This window comes from Zea mays, chromosome 1 (genome assembly GCF_902167145.1).
Source record: "Zea mays cultivar B73 chromosome 1, Zm-B73-REFERENCE-NAM-5.0, whole genome shotgun sequence".
NCBI lineage: Eukaryota > Viridiplantae > Streptophyta > Magnoliopsida > Poales > Poaceae > Zea > Zea mays.
This window is the reverse complement of record NC_050096.1, coordinates 251,419,654-251,433,825: the sequence shown is the minus strand read 5'-3', so window position 1 is coordinate 251,433,825 and position 14,172 is coordinate 251,419,654. Positions and strand designations below refer to the sequence as shown.

The 14,172-nt window shown below is 47.8% G+C and overlaps 1 protein-coding gene across 1 annotated transcript; it reads left to right on the top strand.

Annotated features, from left to right (window-relative positions):
* Positions 1-2,911: 2,911 nt before the first annotated feature.
* On the top strand, positions 2,912-7,721 carry LOC103643617 (probable potassium transporter 16). Its single transcript, XM_008666780.4, has 10 exons — positions 2,912-3,630; positions 3,722-3,944; positions 4,218-4,469; positions 4,619-4,669; positions 5,251-5,511; positions 5,624-5,676; positions 5,786-5,906; positions 6,059-6,313; positions 6,439-7,238; positions 7,330-7,721. Exons 1-10 carry the CDS (start codon positions 3,439-3,441, stop codon positions 7,582-7,584), a joined length of 2,463 nt encoding a protein of 820 aa, XP_008665002.1. The 5' UTR covers positions 2,912-3,438; the 3' UTR covers positions 7,585-7,721.
* The last annotated feature ends 6,451 nt before the right edge of the window (positions 7,722-14,172 follow it).

The window sequence follows — 14,172 nt, the reverse complement described above, 5'->3', positions numbered from 1 at the left end:
ACTGAGACTCAACCTTGCGCTGGTGGAGCTCTTCGGATTTGGCATATTTTTCAAAGAGCTGATATAATTCCTGGAGGTTCTTGGGCGGGTCCCTGATGCAGTGGCTGTAAAGGACGCCGACGCGAAGGCCACTGATGGCGTAGTGGATGGCGATCTGGTCATCAACTGAGGGCAGCTATGACTTGAGTGTTAGAAACTTGCGGTAATACTCCCGCAGAGTCTCCTTTTCCAGCTGCTTGCAGAGTGAGAGTTCGGCCAAGGCGTCGGTGTCTGGGCGGTACCCTTGGAAGTTGAGCAGGAATTTGTCCCGGAGGCTTCTCCAGGAGTCAATGGACAGCGGGGGCAACCTGGTGAACCAGGTGAGAGCTGGGCATTCGAGGGCGATGATGAAAGACTTGGCCATCGTGGCGTCGTCCCCTCCGGCAGATGCAACGGCGACCTGATAACTCATGATGTAATGTGCTGGGTCCGTGCTGCCGTTGTACTTGGGATAGGTCCCTTCCCGGAAGTTGGCAGGCCAGGGTGTCACTTGCAGGTGTGGCGCCAGGGGACTTCGCTCGTCGAGGTAGTTGACCCCTTGGAAAGGCGCGGCGTGTGGGAAGGCGTGGTCGCGCTGGGGGAAGTGCAGGTCTTCCATTTGCGCGCGCTGTTGCAGGGGTGGCCCGTGCTGCAGGCCGAGGTGGCCTTCGCGTATGTCTTCCAGTTGTGCGCGCTGTTGCAGAGGTGGCCCGTGCGGCAGGCCGAGGTGGCCTTCGCGCTGCATCAGCGCGATCTCCCGCTCGAGGTCCTGGGCCTTCTGCTCTTCGTCGCGTATCATTTGCCGCACCTTGGCTAGTGCGGACACGCGCTGTCGCTTGGCCTCCAGTATCTCCTTTTGCCTCTGGAGATTGCGGTTCTTGATGCGCAAAGCACGCAGCTGTAACTGTTCTTCCGCTGAGACGCCGAGGACCTCGCCGTCCTCGGTGAGGTCCGCGCCCTCCGGTGGGGCGAAGCCTGGGGGAGGTTGCGGTTGTCCTTCGGGGCCGCAGGTGCGGAGAGCGTCGTCTTCGCAGGTGCGGAGAACGTCGTCTTCAGTAGCCTCTTGGTGGGTGGAGTGGGTGAGGGCGAGGGCCTTGCCCTTTTTTGCGGCAAGCAGTGCTGCCTTCGCAGCCTCGTCAGCCTTCGAGTTAGCTTTCTTGGGTGCCATCGCGGGTGGTTTTTTCGTAGCACGAACGGTGGGCGCTAAATGTTGGAACTTGCTCTCTGGTGCAAGGGGATCCAACGGGGGTATGTAGTGACGTAAACAGGGTTCTCGCACGAGATGGCAATAGCTCTGTTAATCTAGCCTCTCAAGGGCACTGTGCGGGGGTATTTATAGGTATCTGAGTGCCCAGCGTCCTGTGTTAAGGACGCATGTGCCCTCAGACACCTAGGTTATCCCCGGAATATTCCCATAAAGCGGGGTTACAGACTGTAATTACAGGGATGCCTTTACAAATTAGGCCCGTAACGCGCAGCGGCCACGCAGGGCCTGTTACAATGGGCCGGATCACACGTGGGCCTCCATGCTGGACGAGGTCGCAAGATGGGACGACCTCGTCACAGGTCTTCGTCCGATGACGTATGAAACGAAGGGTGAGCCTGTCCGTTGTGTTGTTTCCGTTGGTCCAACGACTGCGGCGAAGGCATCGAGCGAAGGGTGGCGTCTTGGCCTTCGCCCCAACAATATGTTGTGCTGATGAAGGTATGCCCTTCATAACCTTCGTCCGAAAATCATTATATCCCAAGAGAAATAATGTTTCGAAGGACTTTATTGATTAATGTTTTTGTGTTGCCTTATTCTTAACTCATAGCATTTGAGAACAAGTCCCCAACAGTGTAGTTTAATATAATTCGGCTCATAATAATCTAACATTTTTGGATCCCAAGTTAATTATTTTTAGCTGATTATTATAATCAAAGTGGATGTATATAGACATGCGCAAGTAATGACGCTTGCTGGAAGTAAGTAAAAGACTTTGATTAACTAATGATGTGACGCGGGCGGCATTTATAAAAGGGGATATCTCTCGCTCTTTCTCTCTCTCCGTGTGTTTGTGTTTTCGGAAATAAAAACTACGGTGTCGTTTAGTTCACGAAATATAACGTAAATGGTAATGATAATGACTCACACTCAAATACTGGCGATAATAAATTTAAATAAGGCGATATCTATTTATAGTGTGATATCGATTGCGGTTAGATTTAAACAAACATAATTTAACGTTATTGTTACTCGTTACGTTACCAATATGTGAACCAAACAGCACCTATATGTGATGCTTGCTAGACAAGGATTCCGTCATGCATGTACTAATTTTCAGCAGTTAATAATTCCAAAGTGATGTGGTGGTGGTTTCTGGTTGGATGCATCATCAGTTGAGACCCGACCAGATGAGCACGCCACTCATCTGACGGACAAATCTCTGTCAATAACACAGCACGCACGCATAGTGATACGCATGCCTGTAGCCAATTAGCACACAAAACACTTACAGAGTTTGTTGAAACTAAAAGGATGGAATAGGATACAATACAATACAAAACAATTGAGACGATCCAACACAGCTAGCTTACGGACCTGAAATCGCGGGCACATGCATGCATGGAAATTAGTGTTGACGGACAGTACGTACGCATGCTAATACGCATGCATGTTGCCAGTAGAAGTATTAGAGTTAGTTAGCGCCAAAAGTCCGGGCAGCTACGAGAAGGCAGGACTCAGGAGTATCTCCAAAAAAAAAACCAGATTATTCTAGTGCAGTTTGTTGAACCCAGCCGGAGTCATGCATCAGCTAGCGGCGTATGAAACGTCAGATCGGCGCTGTATTGTATTGAGAACGATGGATACGCGCGCAGATCACAAGCACGACGACCCTTTCTCTCCATTTTTGGATCACTCACAGTCAAGTCCACGCGCCCATCGTCGTAGACACGCCACGTACGTCGATCGATCATCCGCCTCAGGTAGCGCGGCCGCGACTCCCGGCTACACCCCGCCCGTTTTAGACTGAGTGGATCAAGTCAAGGTTGACGACGGAGCACTACTAGTAAATAATCTCGTGGAAGCTAGTAGGAGCAAGGCACGTAACTAGCAGTACTAACAGCAATTATGTAGGTAGGTAGGTAACAAGCAGAGGTGAAAGTCTTTTCGATTTTCTAGAGCTTCTAACAAAAAGCTGGGCAGCAGTTCCCAAGCCTAGATAGGTTGTTGGTTGGACGTACGGTTATAAAAGGAACCTCGTAGTGACATCCGCAGCTGGCCGGGAAGCAACAAGCAGCCAAACGCTGTACGCGCACTGCTGCTGCAGTGCTGCACAGAGTACGTAATTCTGCGGGAGTGAGGAGCAGGGGAGGCTCTTGTTTCGCGCAGCAGAGGATCGGAAGCGAAGACGACGCCGGCGGCGCGCGGCCAGGGAGATGGCGGCACATCAGCATGGTACGGCCGGCCGGGGTGGTGGTGGTGGTAGCATGGAGATCTTCCCCTACAGCTACAGCAGCGGCCGCGACCTGGAGCTGGTGGACCTGCCGGCGGAACCGGTGGACGTGAAGCGCCAGGACTCGCTCTACCGCGACGCCACCATGCCGGCGCACCACGGCCACAACGGACAGGTATACTACTATACCCTCCTTCACCTTTGCCGCCGCCGCCGACGACGACGACGTATAAAATATATCTCATGATTTATATGCATATGTACAGGAGAGCTGGGTCCGGACGCTACGGCTGGCGTTCCAGTGCGTGGGCATCCTGTACGCCGACCTCGGCACCTCGCCGCTCTACGTGTACGCCAACACCTTCAAGTACGGCGTCCACCACGAGGACGACGTCCTCGGCGTCCTGTCCATCATCATCTACAGCTTCGTCCTCTTCACCATGATCAAGATCGTCTTCATCGCCCTCTACGCCAACGACGACGGCGACGGTACGTACGTGCGTGCAACGGACGGCGCGCGGCGGCCGCCCAGCTTTGACATTACATTACATCGCCACCAGCAGCGGCTTTGATCAAGTCTTGGAGCTAGTAGCCTGCATTAGTTGCAGCATCGCCATCACCAAGAAGCTAAGGCTGATATGCTATTAGCTGTGTGGAACAACTAACAGCAGCTAGTAGCTTGTGGTCTTAACTAACTACTGCTACTGACACTGACATGCATGAGTCGGTCTGTATGTTTCTGCGTGTGTGTGGATCCATCAGGTGGCACGTTCGCGCTCTACTCGCTCATCTCGCGCTACGCCAAGGTGTGCCTCATCCCGAACCAGCAGGCGGAAGACGAGCTCGTGTCGAGGTACAAGCATCGCAGCAAGCCGTCGGCGACGCTTCGGAGAGCCCAGTGGATGAAGGACCTGCTGGAGACCAGCAAGACTGCAAAGGTCTCGCTCTTCTTCCTCACCATCCTCGCCACGGCGCTCGCCATCAGCGACTGCATGCTAACCCCTCCGATATCAGGTACTACATACTACATATATATAATTGTGTGTGTTCATGTAGAATAATCCGATGGTTGTTCGCCGCCTCTGGATCGAGTTTTGTTGGATGGCCTGATGACATGCATGATGACGACACATTCTTTTGTATGTTTAATACTTGTTCATCAGTACTCGCAGCTGTCAACGGACTCAAGCTGAGAGCACCGCATCTGACTACAGGTACAGTAATGTTGAAAGCCACGTACGTACGTATAATTGTACAGTGCGTATATATTTGCTCGCGTATACATATGGTCTATAGTGATGTTATTCTATATACAGTATTTGGAAAAAGATGTGAAGGAAAATCAGGAGCCAAGACTTTGTGTCATTATTACGACACATTAATATATATATATATATATATATATATATATATATATATATATATATATATATATATATATATATATATATATATATATATATACATATATATATAATAGTAACCGCCCCTCTAGGTCTAAATACATATATATCTACTTTATTTTGTGTCGTCAACAATATATTTGCGATTTGCAATTAAGTAAGTAGCTAGATGTGAAGTTGACTAATTGAACAGGTCAATCATATATATATATATATATATATATATATATATATATATATATATATATATATATATATATATATATATATATATATATATACTAGTCCACGCGCGTGATATGGCGTGCTAATTTCTCTTCTTTTCCTTGTGTTAATTAATGTTTGACACGTACGTATGGTTACCGCCTGTATATATATAAACACGTACGCAGATGAGACTGTGTGGATCACAGTGGGCATTCTGGTGGTTTTCTTCGCGGTCCAGCGCTTGGGCACCGACAAGATCGGCTACACGTTCGCGCCGGTGGTCTTCGTGTGGCTCCTCCTCATCTCCGGCATCGGGCTCTACAACACGGTCAAGTACGACGTCAGCACGCTGAAGGCTTTCAACGCCAAGTACATCGTCGACTACTTCCGAAGGAACAAGAAGAAAGGGTGGGTTTCGCTGGGTGAAATCCTCCTCTGCTTCACAGGTATCTATATGTGCTTCATTATGAGCTAGCTAGTGTAAATCAACTGGCAACAAATGCAGAATCCTAGTACATTTATGTACAAATTAATGGTTTATGCTTCTTAATTTGACAGGCACTGAAGCTCTCTTCGCTGACCTGGGATACTTCAGCATCAGATCTATACAGGTATATACGCATGCATGCAAGATGATTTTCACAGCATTTCAACTGCAAAACATGAATCGTTATGTTCGAACTGATAAGGAAACCTCACTTTAATTTGTCGATCTTGCAGCTAAGCTTCACCTTCGGCTTGTTACCTTCAGTGATGCTGACGTACATTGGGCAAGCGGCATACATGAGGAAACACATAGACACGCTTGACATATCCAACGTTTTCTTCCAATCCATTCCAAGTATGCGAGACCACAAACACTGTAGCAGCTTAGTTCTTCTGCGCGCTCTTAATTAATTCCTTGGTCAACAACCAAAGAAAAATTAATTAAAAAGAGTAAACAAACAGATATATAATTGATGTTGTCTTATTAATGCATGCATGACGATGTAGGATCTTTGTTTTGGCCAACTTTCGTCCTGGCTCTCATCACGTCGGTCATCGGAAGCCAAGCCATGGTCTCGTGTGCCTTCGCAACCATGTCTCATCTACAGGCGCTCAACTGTTTCCCGAGGGTTAAGATTCTGCACACGTCAAGGCGTTACTCAGGCCAGCTCTACAGCCCCGAAGTGAACGTCTTCCTCTGCATTGCCGCCTGCGTCGTCACCGTAAGCTTCAGGACGACAGGTTTCATAGCCAAAGCACACGGTAACAACAATACATCTGCTAAACATCTCTGCAGCACCGTACCCTACAGAAATCTGAGTCGCTTATACATAAATACTATACGTGTTTCTGCTACCGCCTGTGCATGCATGCATGCATTCGAACAGAGATCTGCGTGGTCCTCGTGATGGTGATCACGACGCTCCTGATGACAATAGTGATGCTGCTGGTGTGGAAGGTGAACATCTGGTGGATCGCCGTGTTCTTCGCCGTGTTCATGTCGACGGAGTGCGTGTACACGGCCGCGGTCCTGTACAAGTTCACCCACGGGCCGTACGTGCCGCTGGCCATGTCGGCCGTCCTCATGTTCGTCATGGCCGTGTGGCACTACGTGCACGTCAAGCGGTACAGGCACGAGCTGGAGCGCACCGTGTCGCGGGACGCGGCCAGGGACCTGCTGGAGCGCGGGGACCTCAAGAGGGTCCCGGGGCTGGGCCTCTTCTACACCGAGCTGGTGCAGGGGATCCCGCCCATCTTCCCTCACCTCGTCGGCAAGATCCCCACCATCCACTCCGTCGTCGTCTTCATCACCGTGAAGAGCCTGCCGGTGCCCCACGTCCACGTCACGGACCGCTTCCTCTTCCGCCAGGTCGAGCCCAAGGAGTTCATGGTGTTCCGTTGCGTGGCGAGGTACGGGTACCGCGACGCGCTCGAGACGGCCGCTGATTTCGTCAGCGTCCTCGTCGAGTACCTCCAGTACTACGTCAGGGACCTCAACCTCTACGGGGTTGTCGGTGATGAGCCGTTCAAGATCGTCTTCCACAGTGCTCGGGTGGACAGCTTTTCTTGGGAGAAGCACTCGTCGGGACATGCTGTCTATGCCGAGGAGATGCTCACACCAGCCCAGTCCTTCTCCGAGCTCACAATGCATCCGGTCTCCATGAGCAGTAGACTGGCACATTTCCAGGTGATAATATACTTTCATCATATACTACAGCTATAGCATGCGTTTTGTTTTTGTTTTTTTTATTCAAAATTTTGTTTTCTGAGAACTGCAGACAGGGAAAATGAACCTGGAGGAGATGTTGAAGATCGAGGAAGATCAAAAGATCATCCAACGCGAGGTGGACAACGGTGTTGTTTACATAATTGGGGAGAGTGAAGTAGTAGCCAAGCCTCATTCCAACTTGTTCAAGAAGATTATTGTCAACTACGTCTACAGCTTCCTAAGGAAGAACTCAAGGAATGGAGAGAAGATGCTATCAATTCCAAGAGGCCAACTGCTTAAGGTTGGAATAACATATGAGATCTAAGGTCGCACATAGACTATATATATATTTGACTAGAACGATGTCTTTTCCTTCCATGTGGATATGTGATTGTAATTAATCTTCGCAACGTGCATATATGAAAATCAATATATATTTCAATGCTGGAAGGATTAAGATCATTAAGAGAGGGATGAATTAGGCTAGTACGTCTAAAATTGCTTGCAATTATTAAGTTCTACTATTTAGTCCATCCCCCCCTCCCAGATGCTGAGATGTTTTAGGCCTAGTTTGGGTATTCTACAAATGTGGGGGGGTTGAGATTGAGACAGACATAAAATGTCTAAGTAAAGGAAAACGAGGAAAGGAAGAAATAAAACAAAAAAGGAAGTCTTCTAGCCGCTGGGCTTGGCGAGGGGCACACTTGCGTGAGTGACCCAGCAGCAGAGAGGGCGCATCGGCCCGGTGCAGCTGGCCCACTGGTGGAGGCGCCCGGCCGTGGGCGCAGCGCACCTTCAACCAGGCCTAGTTTATGTAAGATTAGTGTGGTACTCTCTTGTTGCTCTCGTTCAATAATTGTATGCCTAGTTTTGTTTCTATATTGATTTATTAAGTTCAAATGTTACTCTCGATTTGAATCATCTAGGTCATTATATTCTAAGGCATCAAGTTACTGATATGCAAAGTTTGGATAATTACTCTTTTGTGGTTGTTGATTAATTACGCAACTAGCTCGATCAATTTCTGTCACTATATATATATATATATAAGAACAGTCTTGTTTGGTCAATATATCTGGATCCGAAAATCCAATCGATGTGGTTCAAGTCGGATAGTTACATAAGGTTATCTAGTTTAATGTGTTAAAATTCAAAGTCCATCGAAGTTTTGTGGATTTTGGCAAGTGTCGTCTTTTATGAACTAAACAATTAATGTTTCGTCCAAATTTAGAAAAGCATATTGGATTGGTTTTATGATCTGAAGAAGGGGGCATAACTATTTGTATAAGCTTCATTTCATAATCATTCGCCCCTTCTGATTATGTCTAACCTTGATTTATGATCCTACATGTTTCTATGTACCTTTTAACTCGGTGCTATATGGTGCCTGTGTCGGGCGAAACGCATATTTGGCTGAATTAATGCCTTCTTCTCTATCAATTGTTGAGTTTGTGATCCAAATTCTGAAGAAGGCGGCCAAGTTGGCGAGCGAAGCGGAGGCCCGTCGCCGGGAGGCTTGGGCCGGAGGAGATATCCATCTCAAGTTGTAAATCTCCTGCGATCTGTAACCACCCAAAAATAGTGAGAAGTTGCCTGCCGACGCCCGTGGTTTTTCCCCTTCACTTTGGAGGGGTTTTCCACGTTAAATCCGTGTCTTCTCTGTGATTGATCCTATTTGTGTCGCATTCATTTATAACAAGTGGTATCGGAGCTTTGGTTGTTTGGTGATCGGTGTGCTAGGGTTTCCTGCCGGCGCACGGATGTCGACGACAATGAAGTACGAACTTCCGCTGCTGGATCTCGACACGCGTTTCTCGCTGTGGCAGGTGAAGATGCGGGCAATTCTCTCGCAATCTGATCGCGACCTGGATGATGCCCTAGATGGATTTGGCAACAAGGATGTCAGGACGTGGACTGATGAGGAGAGGCGCAAGGATCGTAAGGCGCTCGCACATATTCACCTTCATCTGTCTAACAATATTCTACAGGAGGTTCTGGCGGAGAAAACTGCCGCTGCTCTCTGGTTGAAGCTGGAGTCGATCTGTATGTCAAAGGATCTGACCAGCAAGATGCATGTCAAAATGAAGTTGTTCTCCCACAAGTTGCAGGAAGGAGGATCCGTTCTGACGCACATATCGGTGTTTAAGGAGATCGTGGCCGATCTGACGTCTATGGAGGTAAAGTTTGATGATGAAGACCTAGCTCTTCTTCTCCTGTGTTCCCTCCCTGCATCGTTTAGCAATTTTCGAGATACCATCCTATACAGTCGTGATACTCTAACCGTGGCTGAAGTGTATGAAGCTTTGACTGCGAAAGAAAAGATGAGACAGATGGTTAACTCGGAAGATGCTGCTGGCTCGAGTGGAGAAGCTTTGTATGTCTGTGGCCGCACTGATCAGAAAAAGTCCAACTCAGGTGGCAAAGGAAAGGGGAAGAACCAGAGGGGTCGCTCCAAGTCAAGGGGGTCATCCGATGAATTATTTTACAAATACTGCAAGAAGACGAACCATGTAATTGAGAACTGTTACAAACTGCAGAACAAGGAGAAGAGGAACAAGGAGAAGGGTAAGACTGGAGGTACTGTCTCTGTTGCATCCGAAAATAATTCTGATAATGGTGATGTTCTTATTGCCTTTGCTGGTTGTGCTGCTGATGATGCCCAATGGATCCTCGATTCTGCTTGCTCGTATCATGTTTGCACTAAAAAATCTCTGTTTAGTACCTATGAAGCTGTGCAGAACGGAGGTACTCTTCGGATGGGTGATAATTCCCCTTGCACTGTTGTTGGCATGGGCACCGTGCAGATCAAGATGTTCGATGGGATTGTACGCACATTGACTGAAGTACGGCATGTTCCATCCATGTCCAGGAACCTCATCTCTCTGAGTACTCTGGACACAAAGGGCTACAAGTATACCGCCGGTGACGGTGTCATAAAGGTAACAAAAGGCTCTCTTGTGGTTATTAAAGGTGATTTGAAAGCTGAAAACTTATATGTGCTTCGAGGTAGTTCTGGCTCTGCTAATGCTGTTGTTGCATCTGATTCTGAGACTACTAAAATTTGGCATATGCGACTTGGCCATATGAGTGCACCTGGTTTGGCAGAATTGAGCAAGAGAGGCCTTCTTGATGGTTGCCATGCTGATACTCTTGATTTCTGTGAGCACTGTGTTTTCGGTAAGCATAAAAGGGTAAAATTCAGTTCTGCTGTTCATAATACCGAAAATATTCTTGATTATGTTCATGCTGATTTGTGGGGGCCGTCACGTATACCTTCACATGGTGGTGCTCGTTACATGTTGACTATCATTGATGATAATTCACGCAGAGTTTGGCCTTATTTTCTTAAGCAAAAATCAGATACCTTTGAGTTTTTCAAGGTTTGGAAGACTATGGTTGAGAAGCAGACTGAGAGGAAGCTGAAGATTCTGAGAACTGACAATGGTATGGAGTTTTGTTCTGGTGATTTTAACTCTTTCTGCAAGAAGGAGTGCATTGTGAGGCACCACACTCTACCATATACGCCTCAGCAGAACGGTGTGGCAGAGCGTATGAATAGAACAATAATCTCCAAGGCTCGGTGTATGTTGACTCAGGTTTGAGCCGAAAGTTTTGGGCTGAGGCCGCTTCCACTGCTTGTCATTTGATCAATTGTTCACCATCCACTGCTATCGATAAGAAAACTCCAATTGAGGTTTGGTCTGGTTCCCCCTATGATTATTCTCAGTTGAGAGTGTTTGGTTGTACTGCATATGCACATGTTGATAATGGTAAACTTGAGCCTAGAGCAATTAAGTGTGTTTTCTTGGGTTATGGATCTGATGTTAAAGCATATAAATTGTGGAATCCTGATACACAGAAGGCATTTTTTAGTAGAAACGTTGTGTTCAATGAATCTGCTATGTTTACTTCGGTTGTATCTACCAGTGCTACTAACCAGAATTCTGAGTCTATCAGTGTGCAGGTGGAGCACAGGGGGGATGTTGATGATCATGCTCCACTATCTGCTGAACCTGCTGAAAATTCTGTTTCTGAAATTTCATCACCTGTTGTGGAGTCTCATCCCCAGTCTCTTGCTGAAGGCCGAACTAGGAGGCAGATAGTTCGGCCCCAAAGACTGATTCAAGAGTGCAATATTTCTTTTGCTTTGGCTGTTGCTGAAGAAGTTGATAATGTTCAGGAACCATTGAATTATTCAGAAGCTATATTGTGTACTGATAGTGAAAAGTGGATGGGTGCTATGCATGAAGAAATGGAGTCTCTTGATAAGAATGGGACTTGGGAACTAGCTCGGCTGCCTTCTGGTAAAAAGGCAATTAAGTGCAAATGGATCTTCAAAAGAAAAGAAGGTATGACTCCAAAAGAGCCTCCGCGCTTTAAAGCAAGGCTAGTTGCAAAAGGTTTTAGTCAGATTCCAGGAATTGATTACTCTGATGTGTCTATTCTCCTGTTGTCAAGCATAGTTCAATTCGTACATTTCTTAGTCTTGTTGCTATACATGACTATGAGCTTGAACAGTTAGATGTGAAAACTGCTTTCTTACATGGTGATTTGGAGGAGGACATTTATATGGACCAGTGAAAGGGAAATGTGCCCTTGGGCCATTTCTAAGTATTTCGGTGATTGAGTGTCAACACAAGTGCTTCAATGTGAATCAATGCCCATGGATGAACAAAGTGCAAATCTACAACAAAGGTATGTTTCTAAGTCTTAGTACATTGGTTTTGTGTACTAATATATTTGTCTAAGTGTTAGAAACAGATATAAGAAGAGAAGAGAAGACTTGGCTGTGTACAGCCAAGGGGCTGTCTCGGTCTGGGGCACCGGACTGTCCGGTGGTGCACCGGACAGTGTCCGGTGCGCCAGGCTCCCTCGGCCAAAGAGCCCGCTCTCGGGAATTTGCTGAAGGCGTACGGCTAAAATTCACCGGACTGTCCGGTGTGCACCGGACTGTCCGGTGAGCCAACGGTCGGCCAGGGCCAACGGTCGGCCACGGAATCTGCGCGTGACACGTGGTCTGGCCAACGGTCGGAAGGAGGCACCGGACTGTTCGGTGTGCACCGGACTGTCCGGTGCGCCAGATCTGCAACGGTCGGCAACGGTCGGCTGCGCCTGTTAAGGAAAGAAATCGGGCACCGGACAGTGTCCGGTGTGCACCGGACTGTCCGGTGCGCCCGACGACAGAAGGCAAAGATGGCCTTCCAGATTTGTTCTCAACGGCTCCTAGCTGCCTTGGGGCTATAAAAGGGACCCCTAGACGCATGGAGGGAGACACCAAGCAACCTTTGAGCATTCTTGATCATCCACACTCAGTCTTTGCGCATCCGTTTGTGATTCTAAGTGATTCGAGCTCTGTTCTTGTGAGAAACTGTGAGATAGTCTTTGAGCTCGATTCTTGGCCGTGTGTGTGCGCGTTTCGCTGTGGATTTGTGTGTGTTGCTTCCCTCCCTTACTCCGTGCTTCTTTGTGAATCTTAAGTGTAAGGGCGAGAGACTCCAATTTGTGGAGATTCCTCGCAAGTGGGATAAAGACAAGCAAGGCAAAAATACCGTGGTATTCAAGTGGGTCTTTGGACCGCTTGAGAGGGGTTGATTGCAACCCTCGTCCGTTGGGACGCCACAACGTGGAAGTAGGCAAGTTTTGTACTTGGCCGAACCACGGGATAAATCTCTGTGTCTTCTCTGTGATTGTCATTTTGTGCAAGATCTCCTCCTTAGCCACTTGGCAACTATTGTGCTAACCTCTAACAAGTTTTTGTGGCTATAAGTTAAGATTTTACAGGATCACCTATTCACCCCCCCTCTAGGTGCTCTCAATTGGTATCAGAGCCGTTCTCTTCACAAAGGGACTTACCGCCCGAAGAGATGGATCCTAAGGGGAAGGGAATTGTGATCAACGACAAAGAAAAGGAATCCTTCGTCAACGAGCCGAAGGACGACAAGCCTACCGACTCTGGCTCGGGGCATAGACGAAAGGAAGGGAAGAAGAAGAAGACAAGGCGCATCAAGGAGATCATCTACTACGACGATAGTGATGAGTCTACTTCTTCACAAAAGGATGATGACAACGACTATAAAAAGACGGTCAATTCGAACTTTTCATTTGATTATTCTCGTATTCAACATAGTTCGAATTCACATTTGCTTTCCATTCCTCTCGGCAAACCTCCACACTTCGATGGGGAGGACTACGGATTTTGGAGTCACAAAATGCGTAGTCACTTATTCTCTCTCCATCCAAGCATATGGGAGATTGTGGAGAATGGAATGAAATTTGATAGCTCGGATAGCCCTTTGCTTATAAATGAACAAATTCATAGAAATGCACAAGCTACTACTGTTCTCTTAGCGTCTTTATGCAGGGAAGAGTACAATAAGGTGAGCGGCTTGGACAATGCCAAGCAGATATGGGACACCCTCAAGATCTCTCACGAGGGGAACGACATCACCATGCTCACCAAGATGGAGTTGGTGGAGGGCGAGCTTGGACGATTCGCCATGATAAGGGGAGAGGAGCCAACTCAAACTTACAACCGGATCAAGACCCTTATCAACAAAATAAGGAGCTACGGAAGCACGCGTTGGACGGATCACGACGTCGTCCGCCTAATGCTCAGGTCCTTTACCGTTCTTGATCCTCATCTCGTGAACAATATTCGTGAGAATCCCAGGTACACGATGATGACGCCCGAGGAAGTACTTGGAAAATTCGTGAGCGGGCGGATGATGATCAAGGAGGCAAGATACGTCGACGACGCGTTGAACGGTCCACTCCACGAGCCTCAACCCATTGCTCTAAAAGCAACAAGGAGCAAGGAGGCGCTACCCAGCAAGGTGGCACAAATTGAGGCTGCCGGTCTTAATGATGAAGAGATGGCTCTCATCATCAAGAGATTCAAGACGGCGCTAAAAGG

Bases quoted from the DNA above. Each gene is read 5' to 3' on its own strand.
- LOC103643617 (XM_008666780.4), top strand. From the start codon at position 3,439: ATGGCGGCACATCAGCATGGTACGGCCGGCCGGGGTGGTGGTGGTGGT. The intron at 4,470-4,618 runs GTACTACATACT...CTTGTTCATCAG, and splicing joins GCTAACCCCTCCGATATCAG to TACTCGCAGCTGTCAACGGA. The intron at 4,670-5,250 runs GTACAGTAATGT...ACACGTACGCAG, and splicing joins AGCACCGCATCTGACTACAG to ATGAGACTGTGTGGATCACA.